Source organism: Orcinus orca, chromosome 13, assembly GCF_937001465.1.
Source record: "Orcinus orca chromosome 13, mOrcOrc1.1, whole genome shotgun sequence".
NCBI lineage: Eukaryota > Metazoa > Chordata > Mammalia > Artiodactyla > Delphinidae > Orcinus > Orcinus orca.
The window spans coordinates 83,419,869-83,438,621 of record NC_064571.1 but is presented as its reverse complement, the minus strand read 5'-3'; the positions used below and the strand labels follow the sequence as shown (position 1 = coordinate 83,438,621).

The window sequence follows — 18,753 nt, the reverse complement described above, 5'->3', positions numbered from 1 at the left end:
TGGGAATATACTGAAAACCATTGAGTTGTACCTTTTTTTTTAAAAATTGAGGCATCGTTGATTTAACATGTATTAGTTTCTGGTGTACAGCAAAGTGATTCAGTTATACATATATATCTTCTTTTTTGTATTCTTTTCCATTATAGGTTATTACAAGATATAGAATATAGTTCCCTGTGCTATACAGTAGGACCTTGTTGTTTATCTCTTTTACATATAGCGGATGAATGAGGTGTTATGTGAATTGGATCTTAAGCTGCTACCAAAAAAAAAAAATCACAGTGTTTATCTTGGGGGATGGACATAGTGATTTTCCTCCTGCTTTTCCACCCTCTTGTGTAATTTCCAGATTTCCAGATGTAATTCTGCATCACTTGTCTAGTGGAAACATAATAAACTAAAAACGTTTTAGAGGAAGTGTTCATAATTGGCCTTTTAGCAGAGGAGGCAATGAGGGGAAATCTGCTTGCTAGCCTTCCTCCTGAGAAGGTGAGGGGAGGCCGAGCCCCGTAATCCTGAAACTGGGGACTGGTGGTCATGGGTCGCTGCATTGTCAGCCGCCGTCACACACATAAAGTGGCACAGGGCTATTCTTCTTCAAGTCAGGGAAAAGAAAGCGTCATTTGTCTGGGGTCTCTCAAAAGCAGGATCACCACTCAGGGAAAAGCTGGGGGTCTGTGAAACCTGCAGATGACTAAGAGCCAGTTTCTAGTAAGATCTCCTAAGAGGTGTCAGACTCTGCTCTCTGAGTGCTAAATTAGAGAAAGCTGTTACTTATATAACTTCCTGTAATTGCCCGGCAGTAGCCGTAGCTGAGAGCCGTCTGCTCCTCCTTTTGGCTAAGCCGGGGATACACGGCCCTCTCCCCTCCTTGCAGCGGGGATCCTTTCTACCTTTGGGCTTCATGCTCGGGGTCAGGCTTTTTAACTGAAACTGAAATGCCATTTTAAACAGAAGACTGCTTCGTCTCTCTTGGAGATGGGAAACTCTTACGCTGGACAGCTGAAGACGACGCGGTTTGAGGAGGTCCTGCACAACTCCATCGAGGCCTCACTGCGCTCCAACAGCCTGGTACCCAGGCCCGTCTTCTCCCAGCTGTACCTGGAAGCGGAGCAGCAGCTTTCCGCCCTAGAAGGTAGGAGATGCGTCCTTGCCTTTCTTTTACCGTGTGTGAGAATGTTAGCAGTGGGACTGGAAACTCTTTCCTCTTCTGAGGAAACTGTAGAAACTGTTAGGTCTGGAAGAACAGAATTATTAGAAAAGAGAAAGGTGCACGTGCATCCCATCCTTACTTGGCTAAAACTAAGATAAGTTTCAGCCATAAAGTTGCAAGGAATAAAATGGTTCATTGGACTAGTAGGAGAAAGAAAGCCATGCCAGCCTGTTCTGAATTGGTTGTTACTTACACTCTTATTAAAAAGTTTGATGGTTCACTTGGATAAGTAAGACATTTTAACATGCTTTTGACCCTCAGTTATATATTTTTTCTCTTTGTGATTCGTGGCCATATCTTTTTTTTTTTTTTTCTTTGGCGGTACACGGGCTTCCCACTGTTGTGGCCTCTCCCGTTGCGGAGTACAGGCTCCGGACGTGCAGGCTCAGCGGCCATGGCTCACGGACCCAGCCACTCCGCGGCATGTGGGATCCTCCCGGACCGGCTCACGAACCCGCGTCCCCTGCATCGGCAGGCGGACTCTCAACCACTGCGCCACCAGGGAAGCCCGTGGCCATATCTTTGCAAGGGAGTGTAGTTTTTCTTTGTGATAGCAGTTACAAGAGCCCTCTAGAAACTGTTAAAAACCAAGAACAAACCCTTATAGATTTAACGTGTGCCAGGAATAAATTATCTTCAGGCATGGGGTTAAGTTTAGGGTTTACTTAATTATCCAGAGAATAAACTGGTTGTATTTTTCAATCTTTCGTTTGTTTTTTTTGTAGTCGTGTATTTTCATGTCAGAAGTAACCCACAGCAATCCAAAGTATGAGAGTTATTGCTAAAGGAAGTTCTTTTTGTCACTTTGTCTTTCACGTGAAGTTACCTGCACGCTTCTCTTAGCTTTTGAAGTGAAAGAGAGCTCTGGTTTAAAACAAAAGTTAACAAATTAACGAAGCATGCGGTATGCCGGGTCCTGTCTTGGGGTGATCACGACATGTGTGTGTGTGTGCAGGGTGAGGATGGTGGGCTGGGGACGGTTGCACATAAGGGAAAATGAGGCTCAGAGGTCCTCGTGTGATGTCTGAAAGTCCCTTTTTCTAGCAGGGAGGCATTTCTCGTGTCACTATTTAAAACGTCCTTACAAAATTAACCTTGCAAATAGCAATCGCTAAGGACCTAAAGGAACTGGATCTGGGTCTGGGAGAAAGTAGATTGTGATCAAAAGCACGAATTAGGAAGCCCGAGAATTCTCTGGTATTCAAGTCGAAAGTACCAAGGTTTTCCGGCACAGGAAGCATTACTGTGACCTTGGGGGCATTTGAGAAATTACTGGGGGATCTCTTGTAGATTGTGTGTTTTCAGCTAGCTGAAAGACTTCTGTGAAATATATATTAAATGCTCATCCTTAACTTCTTGTAGTATTGAAAGGCTTTGCTGCTAATGATAAGTGAACAATCTAATGATAAATAAGGCACCTTAAAATCAACAAAGTGCTTTTACCTCCACCAGTAGTTAAATCCCATGATTTGGGAAGATGGAAGATGGATTTGACGTTTTGAAGGATGTTGACCTGGGGACAGGCGGGGAGAAAGCCCTGGAGTTTCCCAGTCAGCTTTTCCTGGGGTTGAAGCTCTCCATAGACAACCTTTGCTGGCCTCTGAACGGGAGGCTGCATCCCGAACGTTGCCTCCTTGGGATGCCCTCACCTGCCCTCATCATGTGTTGCTTTCCAGGGACAGCTTAGAGGCTTGCGCGGCCCGGGCCCCCCATGTTGAGTGCCGCAGGCTCCCTGCCAGCTGGCAGCCGGCTTGGTCAGCCCCTCATGTTGGTATGAAAACCAGAGCAGGCCCTCTCTATGATTTTCCCATATGTCTGACAAACAGCGTAGAGGAATCCTCCGAGATTTTGTTTCTCTAGTACTGGGAGGATGGAGGAGGGGGTTGGTGAAAAGGGGGAGACTCTTGTCGATTTGCTAAATGTCACCATCAACCAAGCACTGGGCTTGAGCCCCTGGTTTCTGCATCATAGAGCGTGGTGCAGAGGGCTTGTTTTGTCAGTCTGTCTCTCTGTCAGGTCTCTGATCTTAACTGCTGTCCTTCCTCAGACAGCAACATTAAGGATGCTTTTAATGACCAGGGTGCTGGTACCCCAAAACACCCCTTGATCTGTTAACATTTTCTGTATTTGTGAGGGCCCTTGTTACTTTGTTCTACGAATTAGGGGTATTACCGCCTCCTTCTAGGGGAGAACTCTTTTACGTATTATTTGTTTTTTAAAGGAAGGCCAACCAAACAAAACGAATACAACCCCAGTATTTGGGGATAAGTATTTATTTATTAAACAAGATGCAGGTACATTCCTGTAATCCTACCCACTCAGAATGTCATACGGTTTCTTCTCATGGAAAGAAAACAAAATTTACTCTAATCATTAAAACACATGCCCTCGTCCTCTGTAGGGTGCAGTGCAGCCGTGGAACCCCTGGATTCCTGTGGTTGAGTTTTAAGGTCCTGAGCTCCCAATCCAGTTGGTTTTGTCTAAGGCCATTTTAAAGCTCTCATCCTTCCAGGAGACCTTGGTAAACAGTCTGGTTTAGTCTGGCCCCGGTTAGGAAGTCTCCTTGGGCTTGTTGCTGGCTGAAGGATCCCATCAAAGACCCTGGAATGTCTGATGTAGACCTTTGACCTTTAATCCTGCTTTTTTAGCAGCGACGGGATTTTGAGCCCTTTCTTTGACTTGCAGAGGCTTAAGACCCTCTCCTTTCATTCTCTCGGACAGTCTGGATTCCTGTTCTTTTCGGTTGAGCAGAGTGACATGCAGACATTCCTGTGTGTGCCCTCAGAGCGCCGAAGTCCCCGGCTTTCTCTCCCCTTTTCACTCTAATTGTTGGTGCTTCGCTGTACCCCCACCCCTCCCCCGAGCCCCTGGAGCTGAGTCTCTGGCTTACAGACTAGTCTTGATTTTGCAGACAGCCTTCTAAGCCACCTACTCCATAGACGGCCAGAGGATGGTTTGGGCCCCTGTGAGGACCCGAGCGGCATGGCTGGCACCTGGGGTCTGGGCGTGACTCCACCTCCTGCTAAAACCGTCCCTGCCTGCATTTAACGGCAGGAAGGAAGCGGCTGAAGGAGGCTCTGCATTTTACCCCTCCAACGCGTTTTTCCCGGGTAAGCTTTTCACAGTCTCCCCGCCACCTCTGTGTCCTCTCGTCCTGGAGGGATGGAGACACTAGGAATTCTTGCTCACTTCCTGCCGTGACCTTCCCAAGGTCGTGGGCCTGGGCCGGCCTAAGATGTTAGTTTCTTCTGCCTCTTGTCCTTCCGGCACCTTTAAAATGGTGACCACCCTGAGGCTATGCTCCCAGCACCCTGTACTGATTAAATCACACCTGGAATGTTCTGTGCAACTCTGAGAGCCACATATCCCCACATAGACTGTCACAGCTCAAAGTGACCTTCTGTGACCCCCGCATTTTAAAGATGCAAGATCTGACGCACAGAGAGGTTAAGTAACTTTTCTGTGGCCACACAGACAATGGCAGACCCAAGGACTAAAACTCGAGTTCCCAGATTTCTAGTCGATCTTTTTCTGCTGCGCACAATTTCATCGTTAACCTAAAGCCACGTAACCCACTGGATGGATGGAGAGTGTGAGAGCCAGCTAAGATGAGAGTAGGATTGGCAGCAAAGGGGTCAGCACTAGAGGAGGATACGGAGAAACCAAAAAGGAAGAAGCATCTGTCTCCCGGCCTAGGGTATCTAAGGATGCTTGTAACGACCCTATTCCACGAGGAAATCTGGATCCTATTTCTTAAATGACATTTAAAGATAGAAGGATTTTTTTACCCAAAGAAGTTAAAAGAAGCTAGAAGGAGTTTGTAAATTCATTGATGTGAAACCCTCTTTCTCTAGCAGGCTGGGTAAATAAGGTATAACTGTGTGTGCTCAGACCAGTTGGGAAGTAGTTTCCTGCACGAGGCATTCTGCTAGGTGCCTGGGTTACAGAATACGGGCTGGGCCCACACTCTCCAGGAACCGAGAACCTGTGGGGAAGACCAGCTCTTTCATTGCTGTGATGAAGCTCACACACAGGGGGAGTGGGATTTTCCTGGCCAATTCCTGGCTCTCCTGGCTCTCCTGGCCGTTTCCACACTTGCCATTACTCCTAAAATACTATTTCACTTAAAAAAAGTTTCTTAAAGTCACTTGGCCTGTTCTGGGATGGCTTCTTTTGGTGAGTGGGGTAAATTCGGGTGTTCGCATTTCCGGTTTGTATACATCCAGTCTTCCCTTGGGGATAAATAAATGTAAAGGTTGTTCACACCGGACTTTGGGTTCTAAGGCAAGCGATGCAGTTAGTGGCAAGAATGGCAGCTTGGGTGTCGGGTGTAACTGGGAACGTACCGGCTGTGCTGCTTAACGGTTTGTTGAACCACTGGGTCTCTCTGAACCTCAGTTTCCTTAGCTGTAAAATGGTCCTTACGTTACACTGTGGTTCCTCCCACACAGATGTTTTTGGAGAGCCTGCTGTGTGCAGGCTGCATGCTCAGTCCTTGTCAACAGCTATGTCCGTGCTGAGCCCTGCTGCTGTGCACACGTGTGTGGCTCTGGGGGCTGGGAGGTGACGTGGACCTGCGTTTGAAGTCACAAGGCCAGGCTTGGAGCCAGAGTCTGTGACCTTGGGAAGGACTTCCGGCCTGAGTGAGTCTTGGCCTTCACGGCGAGTAAAGGAGGGTGGTAATGCCCTCCTTAAATCGTGTGTCTGTGAGGCCTGGTTAATTACTAGCTGCCGAGACCCGCTGTGGACTTACTCATTGCTCTCCTTTCCCACATCTAGGTGGAAGCCGAGTGGAAAATGAGGAAGAGGAAGAGGAAGGGGAAGGGGGGCTGGAACAGAACTGTCCCCCAAACCCCTACCAGATGCACCCCCCGCCCGAAGGAAGTTGCACCACGGACGGTGAGATGCCCGCCAGGCTGCGTGCTGAGGGGCCCCGAGGTGCGACCGTGCCCGCGTCGCCAGCGGGCCGTGGCCCGGCGGGCCCTCGCGTCCTGGCGGCACTGGCCACGCCACGTGGGGCCCTGTCACTCTTCGCACAGCCCCACCGTTACAAACGCATTCCGATCCCAAAGTTAATTTTTCTCCATCGGCCGTTTAAAAACCAGAATATCCCAGCTGAGGTCAGCGTCCACCGTGTGTTTATATCAGCACTGATGAGTAGGCGTAATCTTTCACATCTGTGGCTGCTTTACCACTGAAAAAGCAGCTCTATCAATACGTTAGCTCAGGAACTCTGCACCGTCAGTGAGGTTATCCTCATTTTGCTGTTGAGGAGCGAGGCTTGGAGATGCTGGGCGCGGTGGCACCTTTGTTCAGGGATGGGAGCCTGTGCTCTGCGCTTGAGGGTCTTGGAGTGCACTTCTGGTCTGCTGCTCCCCCGCCTGGCAAAGTCACTGAGCGGTTGGAAGTTCACCTGACCTGTCACCATAGCAGTCAAGGGGTGTCACTACTTAGTTGGTCAGTTAATTGAGTAAAATAAGTATTGAGGCCCTGCTCTGAAAATATGGAGATAAAAGGTCCAAGAGCTCCCAGTGTAGCAAAGCTATGTGAGCAGACCCTCTGCATGCAGTGTAGAAAGTGCTGGGAGGTTGGGGTGGTCTGGGCCAGCAGGGGTCTGTGGGAGCACGGGAGATGCTTCTGGTGCCGGTAGAGCGTGTGGGGAAAGGCCTCCTGGAGGAACTGGCCCTTCCTATGGGTTTTGGAGTGTCAGCAGGAGTTAGCCAGGAGACCGAGAGGGCTGGGGGAGAGGGATATTCCCGACAGGAACAGCAGGTGCAAAGGCTTAGAGGAGGGGGAACACGGCCCATCTGGGGAACTGTTACTAGTTTATGTAGGTAGGGGCCTGAGGGGTGGCCAGGCAGGGCTTGGATGAGTGATGAGACCGGCCGTGGAGGCCCCATGCACCCTGCCTGGGGGCCTGGACTTGACCTTGTGTGCGATGGCCGGCAGGGGAGGGAGTCAGCCCTCCCTGGGACTGCTCTTCCAGGAAAAGGGCAACAGATAACAGTAGCTCTTTGTGATATAGGACTTCTAGTGTCCAAGAGCTAAAAGGCCGCCTAATTAAATAAGAGAATGGCAAACTCTCTGGTGGTCACCACCATGATTTTCAAAGAATTTCCAGGTGGGCACAGTGAACATGGGCTGCCCACGACCTTTTTTCCTCCAGCTCTTCAGAAGGAAGCGGCTGCTGTGCAGAATGGGAGGGGCCTGGGTCATGGAGGTAAAGACCTGCTGGGCCCTTGACCTCACCTGTGGGAACTGGTTTGACGTCCCCAAGACAACGCAGGGGGGCCGCCCCAAGCTCCGTCCTGACCCCCCTCCCAGCAGCTTTGAGCAGATGACTTGACCTCTCAAATGACAAGTTTCCAGGGCTTCTCCCACCTGGTGCTGTACACAGTGGGTGCCTCTTACTGCTTCGCCCAGGGGCAGATGCGAGAACTCGGAACTAGTGCCTTGTAAATGGTAAAGCAGGTACACCAGAGGAGAGGCTTCTTAAAGTACCGTAGAGTTTTGCAGGGAAGGCCTTGGGGTCATCAGGGTTCACGTTAACTCTCATCGTCCCTGTCGATAACTAAAGATGGAAAAGCCACAGGGCATCCGGCTCCGCATGCCTTCAGGGAGGGAGATTCCCAGAAAGGGCCCCTCCAAATAGATCTCAGCTGTTTCCCTCTTCTCCATTTTTTTCCTAAATATTTTTGGACACTTAAGTTTTAAATAGGAAATATATTTTAAAGCTCTGAAATATGAAAGGTTCATGTGTATAGAGTGAAAGTCTCCCTCTGCTGATGAGGCCCCTGTGAGGCCACCAGCGTCACCCGGTCCTCAGCCCGTATTCCTGCCATGTGCCCCTGCCTCGTACACATAAAATATAGGGTGGAGAAGACATCAACTTACTCACAGTCCCGTATGGATTTATCTTGTCTACATTTTAATTTATCATCACTGGTCTACCCTTCTTTCCTGCTAAGCTTCATTTTACATTAATGTGTATTATACGGTGACACCGATAGTCAGAAAAGCAGCATGTGGTTAAGTGTCATGAGTAATGAATTAATTTAATTTTTTACATTTTTTATTCTTCCTAATCACTTTATTGTTGTGAATGGTTGTAACTGGCAAGTGAAAAGCATGTAAGGGTAATGTACTTAAGAGTGTTCTCAGAATTAATTTGGAAGTCAGCCGGGTCCAGCGGCACGGTGGTTGCTGACGAGACCAAACTGTTGTCACCCCTTTGCCTGCGTGGATCCTGGCTCCGTGGGAGCCACTCGCTGGGCAGCGTGTGAGCCTGTCCGTCCCTCCTAGGGTTCTGCCAGGCAGGGAAGGACCTGCGTCTCGTCTCCATCTCCAGCGAGCCCATCGATGTCCCCGCGGGCTTCCTCCTGGTGGGCGCCAAGTCCCCCAGCCTGCCGGACCATCTCCTGGTGTGTGCCGTTGACAAGAGGTTCTTGCCGGATGACGATGGACACAACGCCCTTCTTGGTAACTTGCTCCTCTGCTCTTCTCTGCGGCTCCGGCCGCCTGGCGGGTGGGCACAAGGAGAGCTGTTGGTCCCCTTGGGGGACAGGCCACCTTTGAGCCTCTTCATCAGCATGTCACACAGCCCTGTTTATTCATCACTCTGGGCTATTTCTTTGTGGAATGGAATGCAAAGGAGAGTTACTTTTAAAACCTGACTACCTTCCTGTAGAAAACCCATCAGCACTCATTCTTCTTGTACACGTATTCGTCAGACCTTTCCAAAGTGCCTACTGTGTCAGAATTGCGATCCAAACCCTGTCCTAGGTGCTCTCGGAAGCCAGCAGACACGAGGCAGGGCGAGAAGAAGGCCGAGCGCGTGGCCCTGCCTCCTGGACGGTCATGTCCTGAGAGACGGCCGGGCACCCTCTGCCGTTCTCTCCTTCGCTCTACCCTTCACCAGCCCGTCATTCTTATCCTGGCTTAACAGGTGTGCTTGGACCTGTTAATGCACTTGCCCAAGGGCGCACAAGTAAAGGAACAGAGTCAGGATTCAAACTCAGGTCTTCCTGGTTCCAGATGGTACCCTCTAACTACCACACCCCACGGCCCCGTACCTGGTCGAGGTCAGCCTAGGGAAGCCGTGGCTTTGATCTTTGGAACCACCGCTGGCCCAGAGGGTCCCAGCTGCAGTGCAGAGTCGAGACCAAGCCTTATGAAGCCCGGCTCCCCTCTGCTCGGACTTCTATTGAGCTCTTTCTGTGTGCCTGGCCCTGTGCTCAGCTCACTCCCCCATTAGTGGAGCAAAATCAGGGGAGACGTGAGGTTTGGACCGAGAGCCCAGCAAGCTGGCTTCCCCTGCTCCCCAGTTCCTTCTGCACTTCCCACGTGTACAAACATTTAAACCTCACTTTTGTGCTTGATACGGCCCCCCAAAGCTGGGTAGGTAAACGCACCGCAGTGGATATTTATTGAGGAGGTATTATGTCTGAAGCTCTGTGCAAAGGACCAAAGGGTGGAGGTGGGGAGGGGAGAGTGAGGATCGACCCAGAGAAGAAACAGAAGTGGTTCCTGCCACGAGGGCCGCAGGGACACGGTGGTGTGTAAACTCTGAAACACGGCAGACGAACGCTCACTGGAGGGATGGACATGGCTCTGGGGCAACGACCAGGGGGAGAAAAAGTTGTGGCCAGTACTCCCTTAAGGCAGGTCCATGGGCTTATCGTAACTGGTTTTTGTTTTTTTAAAATTTTTATTGGAGTATAGTTGATTTACAATGTTGTGTTAGTTTCAGGTGTACAGCAGAGTGAATCAGTTATATACATGTACATATATCCACTCTTTTTTTGTGTGTTTTAGATTCTTAAGGTGGGGGAGGGATAAATTGGGAGATTGGGACTGACATATACACACTACCACATATAAAGTAGATAACTAATAAGGACCTGCTGTACAGCACAGGGAACTCTACTCAGTACTCTGAAATGGCCTGTATCGTAACGGGTTTGTTTCTTTTTTAAATTGGAGTATCATCGCTTTACAATGTTGCGTTAGTTCCTGCTGTACAATGAAGTGAATCAGCTCTATGTGTATATATATATCCCCTCCCTCTGGGACCTCCCTCCCCCCGGCCCATCCCACCCAGCTAGGTCATCACAGAGCACCGAGCTGAACTCCCTGTGCCCTACAGCAGCTTCCCACTAGCTATATACCCTACCATGTGTAAAACAGATATCGTAACTAGTTTTTGAAAGCAAGAATAATCCAGAAAATTCACTCTACCAAGGAAGCTCACGGAGTCATTGCGTCTCAGATTCAATTTGCTTATCGAGGCCGCTTAGGACAAAATGAGTGGGGAAGATGGCCTGGTGACTTGGTTCGAGTTTGATCTGGCCACGGCTGGGGGTTTGCCTGAATGAATTCCTCCCCTTTGTGACTGTAAAGGAATTGCCAGGGTAGTAAATCAAGGAGGCTCTGGGTCTCGAAATGTGGAGACAAGAATCTTTCAGTTCATTCACCACCAGCCCAGGAACAACTTCAGCCCCTCAGGCGGGGAGCTTAGAGGAAGTGGGGTCTTTGTTAATTGCTTGCCAAAAAGCCATCGGAGGTGGGTGACAAGGGCCGGCTGGTAATAACCGATGCTTTCTTCTTTGAAAACAACTTTATGCTCTCGGCTTGCACACTTAGCGCTGTTTAGGTTTCCTGCAATTAACCCTGATGGCTGCACAGGACAAGGTGGCCCTGCAGCCCTCTGGGGGCCGGGGCTCAGTGCTTTTTAGTGACCTATGAAGTGGAGGCTGTGGAATATCTTGGGGGAAGCCACAGCTTGAGGTGCCTCTCCCCACCCCATAATTTATAATGAAGGGAGCGTTGTTTTAGTGAGTTTGAATCAACTGAGGGATTTGGTCTGAGAAAGTGAGAAAATGAAAACCTAGATGGGTGTTTCAGTTTTTTGATAGTAATTCATCAAAATTGGCTGATAGCTAAGACATAGGAGAAGAAAACATCTAGCTAGATTGTTCATTTCTGCGATGGGAGTAAACAAGCTCTTTGTGCATCTAGAATGCAAATAATTAAGCATTTATGGAATGTATAACCCCAAACTGAAGGTGAACTTTAAATTCAACCCAGGGCCCCAAAGCCAAGTGGGACCTGGTCCTTCCTGGGAGCTCAGGGCCTGTGGGAAGACACGGGCCAACCAGGACTCAGCTCGGAGATCGCACCCACGGCCACAGAAATCTCTGTGCAGCAGGTCCCAGCCTAGGGCTTAAGGCGCTAGAGGATCCCGAAGGACGTGCCAAGCCCCAGGGATGGGAGAGTATCTCAGAGTATGTGGTGATGGAGTTGAGTCATGATAAATGGGTGGATTGCCAGTGGGAGAAAGACAGCAGCAGCAGCAGCAACAAAGGAACCTGACAGCGGCTACTTTCCTGAGCGCTTCTCATGTGCGAGAAACTGTTCTAGTTAAAATGAGGCAGGTGAGTGAGGTGTTACTACCTAGCATTTAGATATGAAGAAAAAGAGGCACGGACAATAGAACGAGGTATGCCTGTCCTTACTATCCTGGTAGGACCAGGGTTTCCACTTTTATTTCTGAACCGCAAGGAGGAGCCCCTTCTCGTCTGTGGCTCCCCTCCCGGCTTCTGGAATGGAGCCGTGGTCCCACAGTCCACAGTTCTCATAGGACAAAAGGCCTGTAGCTATTTAGCTATTTCTGGAAAGGGATGGCGGTGCTGGCCTTGGTGAAGCGCTCCGAGCGTCCTTGGTTTTGCAGTTCTGCTTCTTGTTCATCATCTTTTGAACCCTCAGGGTCAGAATCCCTTCCGGGGAGCATGGAAGTTTTCTCAGGGCCTCATTCTTAGATGACAGTTGAGCTGTTTATCTCAAGGTGCCCAGGTTGGAGACCAAAGAATAAATAAAAACATTAGATTATAAAGTTAGAAAACATTAGAAACATTAGAACGTTAGAAAACAAAAGCCTGTCAAAATGTATGCGGAGATGCTAAGTGTGCACTTCGATAGTTATCTTGTTTCCTGTCTCCTGTTCCTTCCAGATATTTGCTGCCTCTCCTGTGTCAGGCACTAGTTTGGATACACACACTTACACACACAGACATGGCCCACGCCTCCCCACAGACATACCGTGCTCCCGGTCCTTTGGAAGCGTGGGGATATTTATGGGGGGAAATACACAAATGTCAGTAACTCTGACACTAAGGAAGAAGGTATGAGAACTGTCAGCAATATAAAGTCCAGTTGGGAATTCGGCATAGTAGTGGGAGGAAAGGGAGATAAAGCAGGAGACGAGGATGGAGGGCATTGGGGGCAGCCTTGAAGGCCGTGCTTCTGGGTCTGCACTCCATTCTCATGCTAGAATCCACACATCACTCTCTAGATCTACACACTGGACAACTACTTAGCCTCTCTGGCTCTCATTTCCCAAAAGAAGGTTTTGCTGTCCTGACGGACTGGTGGTCGTGTCAGTTAAGCTGAGTGCCCTGTTTGGGTGACAGTGAATGGCAGGAAGGCTGTTGGTTTTCTCTGCATGGTAGTTTCCTCCCTGTCCCTTTAACAACACGTAAACATAGAGCATGGTGCCGGCATTTCTTCGGTACCTTACCTGTTTCTCTGGTACACAGGGGGCAGGAGTTTGGAAGGATAAACTAACCTGTGCCTGCCTTTTAGACCAAGAGATTTGTCTTTATTTCTAGGGCCTTTTAAGGAATATTAAATTTGCTTCAAATCAGTCAGAGAACCCAGAAGGTTTCTGTAATATAGATGTCTTCTTTCTCTGTGGAGAGATGTTTTGAACCTTCACAAACTGATGTTATTTTGGACAGTAGCCAGAGGCCTCAGAATTATCCCCTTTAAAAGCAGAGCTTATGCACAGAACCCCGTGGTCCTCCTGGCCTGAGTTGAAATGCCCTTTGTAAACTTGTCAGCCAGAGCATACGATAAAATAAGTTAGTCTCAGCTTCAGGGTCTCTCCTGCCGAAGAACCTTGCTCCTTAGAAACCAGACGTACCAGTGGGCAAGGCAAGGTCACAGGGAAGGCCTTTGTGAGATAGTGAAGTTAAACCAGAAGGGTCACCAGATAGAAAACCTAAATCATCACATTTCTCTGGTATTAACCAACAGTTCTGTTGAGACCAGTTTGAATAGACTTTACAGTATGTAAAGGTCTTTCAAGCACGTTCTCTGGATTTTAATAGTTCATGGGAGGTGGTTTTGTCATTGCCTCTATAAAGCCAGCCTTCCCAGAGCCTCAGAGCTGAACTCTGTCATCTCCCAGAAAGGCCCCCTCTGGCCTCAGGCAGCAGGACGCTGACATAGACCACCACGTTTTAGCCGAGTGTCTCCACTCCGTGGCTGCTGGGGCCATAGATTTCACTCACCACCACCCTGGCCTTGCGTGGTGGAGCTCTTGATTTCTCCTCTGCAACTCGTGGGATCAACTCACTTGATTCCTGGAGGGAACTCTGGACTCTGAAGAGGACTCCCAATGCATCCAGTCTCAGGGGTCTGATTGCTTTGAGATTCTGCGACTGGCCAGCCCTGAAGGAGATGCGGACACAGCAAATCATTGCAGGTGCCCGGTCAGTGTAGACAGTTGAATGGGACAGTTCTTGTCCTGTGCCGTAGGACGCAGAGGCTTTAAATGTGCCCCTAAGCGAGTTCAGTCTTCCGGGCTTGCCTGGGCTCAGCTCTACGATGAGTCCACTTGGTCCTCCTGTTGGCATCAAGGTCATCTTGACCCCTGTCAGCAGGAGCTGACAGGGACCTTTGCCCCGTGGACTTCCCTACTGGTGTGGTGTAGGATGTGAATGCCTAGTGGCCGATGTGTCACTTGGAGGGACTTTGGTGTAAGATGGGGATGGTCATGGTTTTTTCCTCCCCAGGTTTCTCTGGGAATTGCGTTGGCTGTGGGAAGAAAGGCTTCTGTTACTTCACAGAGTTCTCCAGCCACATGAACCTGAAGGTGACCACCCAGCCCAAGAAGCAGAAACACTTGAAATATTACCTGATCCGCAACGCACAAGGGGCTCTGACCAAAGGGCCTCTCATTTGCTGGAAAGGCTCAGGTGAGCAGGGGGTGGGGTGTGAGAAGGGGGCGCCTCCAAGCAAGCCCGGGGCCTGTCGGCACGACTCTGGGCCGAGACTGCTCTGCAGTAGACGCGGTTTCGGGCAACACGTCAGCCCAGTGAAATTTTTTTTGTTTTGAATTTTATTTTTTTGTACAGCACGTTCTTATTAGTTATTTTATACATATTAGTGTATATATGTCAATCCCAGTCTCCCAGTTCATCCCATCGCCCCTCCGCCTGCTTTCCCCCCTTGGTGTCCATACGTTTGTTCTCTGCATCTGTGTCTCTATTTCTGCCCTGCAAAATGGTTCATCTGTACCATTTTTCTAGATTCCGCATATGTGTTAATATACGATATTTGTTTTTCTCTTTCTGACTTACTTCACTCTGTATGACAGTCTCTAGGTCCATCCACGTCTCTACAAATGCCCCAATTTCATTCCTTTTTATGGCTGAGTAATATTCCATTGTATATATGTGCCACATCTTCTTTATCCATTCGTCTGTCGATGGGCATCTAGGTTGTTTCCATGACCTGGCTATTGCAAATAGTGCTGCAATGAACATTGGGGTGCAAGTGTCTTTTTGAGTTATGGTTTTCTCTGGGTAGATGCCCAGTAGTGGGATTGCTGGGTCATATGGTAATTCTACTTTTAGTTGTTTAAGGACCCTCCATACGGCACTGCATGATTTAGCAGCATCCCTGGCCCCCACCCACGGGATGCCAGTGGCTCTCTGCACTCATGACGATCAACGGTGTCTCCAGACATTGCCAAATATCCCCTGGGGGACAAAACCACCCCCGGCTGAGAACCTTGCCCCAGATACTTGCCACAAGGAGGCACAGCACAGTGTTGGCCCTGTGTCAGCTTTACCATACTATAAACTAGATGCTATAGTCCTGGGAAATTACAGCGCGACTTTGCACTACGGGCGTCTAGTTTATAGTATCGGCCTGATTGTATGGGAGCTTTCAAAGCTGACACAGGGCCAACACTGTGCTGTGCCTTCTTGTGGCAAGTATTTGGGGCAAGGTTCTCAGCGGGGGGTGGTTCTGTCCCCCAGGGGATATTTGGCAATGTCTGGAGACACTGTTGATCATCATGAGTGCAGAGAGCCACTGGCATCTCGTGGGTGGGGGCCAGGGATGCTGCTGGATCGTGCAGTGCCTGGGGCAGCACCCCTCCAAAGAATTGAGCAACCCAGAGTCAATGGCGGCAAAGTTGAGAAACCCTGACTTAGAGAAAACTCAGCTCAAATAGGCCCCCTTCCCGCTCCACAGCCTGTTAACTGTGAAGAGAAAGACCAGCTTCCTGGTGCTGGTCCTTGCAGAAGTGAGTGGGCTCCCGCTTTAGGAAAGGGCCACACTCCGCCCTTCTCTCTCTCTCCGTATTCTCATGGCTGCAGTCAGACTATAGGGGCAGAGGGGCTGGATTTCCCAGGCCCAGGTACTCTCTGAGATCCCCCCCATCCCCTCACAAACAGCTGGGGAGGGATGTGTCCTAGGAGTGGTCTCCGCGAGGTGCCCGGGAGAGCCAGACTGTTGTCCCTCACCTGTCTGCGTAGATTCACTCTGGTCACCTGGAATCTCCCAGCCAGCTTCTGCAAGTAGAGCAGAGGGCTTCAGGAGGGGCTGGCTCTGGACGTTCTTCCCCTGTCCCCTCCCATCACTCCTCTCCCGCCCCTCTCCTGTTCTTGCATGGCTCAGTAAATATTTCTTGAGCTCCTACTGCATACATGCCTGTCATTTTCTACGTCCTGGGGAGGCAGTGGTTCTTCCCCTTGTGGGACCAGATAAGAGCCTTTGATCACTTGCTGTGACCAAGTACTCCTGGGGGTTAATCTTCCGGACAGAGAGTGATTTAGGGCTGGAGGATGGTATTAGCTGTTCCATTACCTTTGAGTAAAGCTCTGTTCTTCCCTTGGACTTGAAGGGCGGTGATGGAAGGTTTCGTTTGTATCATGTGTTCCTGTCTGTTTCCCAAATGGTCACTATTGTTCCTGCTCCTGGCAGAAGAGCTGTCCCTCAGATGGATCCCCTGCCTTTGGCACCGAGCCTGGGGCGTGTCACATCCCCCCCTTCCCCGGACGAAGAGACTAGGATGGGCTTGGCACCGCTGTGGTCATCTCTGTAGCTGGCTCTCCTACAGGACAGCTTCCGGTCTAGGAAGTCATCTCACACTGCTGGGGAGGAGCAGTGGGCTGGTTTTCACGTGTGCATCTTCCCCACAGAGCTCAGAAGCCGGCAGGCATCCGCCAGTGCGTGTTCCAGCTCTCTGTTCCCACCGCTGGAGAGCTCTGGGCTGCCAGCTCCCTTCCCCAGCGAGCCTGGTCCTGGGACGACCCCGAGCGTCCCGCTGGGAGCACCGCAGGCAGGTGAGATGATGGAGCAGCGCCGGACATGCCGGGAGTGGGCTTTAGTTTCCCCAATGTTCTGACTTGGAAATTGAGGCACAAAGATGCTCGCATAGGATCTCACGGGCAGTAGGATTTGATACAGGCATTTCTGGTTCATGAACTTGGCATTTGCCATGACAAACAGACCTGATAAGCACGACAGCTGTTATCAAGGAGATAGCAGCCTCCTTCCCAAGGCCTCTGGTGGGTTGGTGGTCGTTATTCCTCCTGCCCAGGGGCTCTGCCGAGGGGAACCGGGCCCTTGCCCCATGTGACTCATAATCCACAGCGAAGAGGCTGCACCTGGGCTGGGAACACACTGTCCTCCAGAGGCACGGTGTCCCCCGGTCCACGTGGTGTCTGCTGTTGTCCTCACTGTGCCCGGGCCGCCTGGGGCCTGTCACACCTTGGCAGCTGGAGGGATCACTGCTTTTGTCGTCAGAACACCTTGGTGTGAGTTCCAGCGCTGCTGCCTCCTAGCCAGGTGACTTGAAGCCACTCATTTTAACTCTTTGAATCTCCGTTTCCTCATCCGTACAGATGGAGAAAACCTTTTCTGTCTAATCTGCAGGGTGATCGTAAGAATTGAGTACAATGATAGTAATAGCAAATACTTTGTGCTTATGACCTTCTGTTAACTCGTGTCGTCCTCACAGTGGCTCTGTGATTACCTCCATTGTCTAGATGAGAACAATGGGAGGTGACGTAAGTTAAGGAAGGTTGCACAGCAAGTACGCAGCAGAGCTGGGGCTCAGACACGGGTCGTCTGGCTTCGGAACCCACCCTTAACCCCTCACCATGCCGCCTCAACACAGGAGATGTTTTGTGCTGCTCCTGAGTCTGGAGTGCCTTCCAGATCATTCTGGCTGATGTGGGTGACTTACAAGACCACAGCCCCCGATGGCCCCCAGAATTCTCCTCGGGCCCGGGGAGCCCCAGGCTGGGCGATGGGCCAGCCTGGGGCAGCCTGGATCTGGGCGATGGCAAACCTGGCTGCTTTCCTGAGCATGTTTGACATGCCCCTGAACTCAGGAGGGTGAGCGAGAAGGTGGAAGGAGGGTGGAGCAGATGCAGGGGTGCTCCCGGAATCCAGGGGCCCCGTTGGCCCTTCTCTCACCAGGCGTGCTCAGTAAAGCACGCGCAGGAGTGTGTGTGCCTGTGTGTGCACATATGCGTGTGTGCCTGTCCGTGTGTGTCTGTGCTTTCTCCGGGGGGCGCAGAATCACTCTGGCAAGAGCTCTGACTCCCGACGGGCCGCATCAGTGAAAGGCTCATTTGTAAAATGGAGGAAGAGTCATCTCCTGCTTGCTGGGCTCACAGAGTGCCCCGCTCTCTCCCCTCTTTCTCTCTGCTGTCAGGACCAGCCCACGATCATGCGTCACTAACCGCAGCCGTGGGTCCGGCTGTTTTCAACGGCAAAGACTCCCCGAAGCACCAGCTGCTGGTGAAGCACAGCCTGTCTGCCGCACCGCGTCCCTCGGCCTTAGGTAGCCTTGCCTGTCCTGTTCGGGGGCCTTACTCTGCTCTGGGTCAAGACGGTGGCGGGGCGGGAGGATGGGGGAGCCCCCGTGCCGAGGCCCCCGAGCCTCCTGGAATTGGGGGGCTTGGAAGGAGAGTCAGGCCAGGTCAGCAGGTGCCTCCTGAGTCCGTGGGGCTGTGCTCAGACCCTGGCACCGGGGGGGGGCGGCCCCCGACTTGGGTGGTGGGTGTGTCTGCCCAGCACAGTGGGAGCCCCGTATGGGCGGGTGACCTGTCGCATTGTGGGCCGCCCACCGTGAGGGCTGGAGAGTTCTGGAGAAATGGGGCCACGTGGTGTCATGGGAAGATAGGGGCTCCAGAGTCAGATGAACAAGAATTCAAAACCCAGCTCTGTCGGGGGATCAAGTCTCCTGGCTAAACATTCCCTCATCAGGAGATGAGAATTCTGCTCTGAGGGCAGTTGGAGGTTAGATGAGGCGCTGTATGGAAATTCAGGGCACAACTGGCAGCTCACTAAGGGGCGCCATTATCGCCACCTGCATCAACACCATCACTGAGCTGGTCTTTTCAGGGAGGGCTTCCTGGCGGAGGTGACAGCTGAGTTGCAGCTGACAGTTGGGGAAG

At 50.9% G+C, this 18,753-nt stretch overlaps 1 protein-coding gene across 1 annotated transcript in view; it reads left to right on the top strand.

The window, feature by feature from the left end:
* The first annotated feature begins 803 nt into the window (after positions 1–803).
* GREB1 (growth regulating estrogen receptor binding 1) overlaps positions 804–18,753 on the top strand; it is a 69,194-nt gene continuing 51,244 nt past the window's right edge. The window contains exons 1-6 of the mRNA XM_012534854.3: positions 804–1,135; positions 5,993–6,112; positions 8,516–8,692; positions 14,068–14,250; positions 16,486–16,629; positions 18,009–18,137. Coding sequence (XP_012390308.1) covers positions 979–1,135; positions 5,993–6,112; positions 8,516–8,692; positions 14,068–14,250; positions 16,486–16,629; positions 18,009–18,137 — 910 coding nt within the window. The 5' untranslated portion in view covers positions 804–978. The remainder of the gene's footprint in view (positions 1,136–5,992; positions 6,113–8,515; positions 8,693–14,067; positions 14,251–16,485; positions 16,630–18,008; positions 18,138–18,753) is intronic.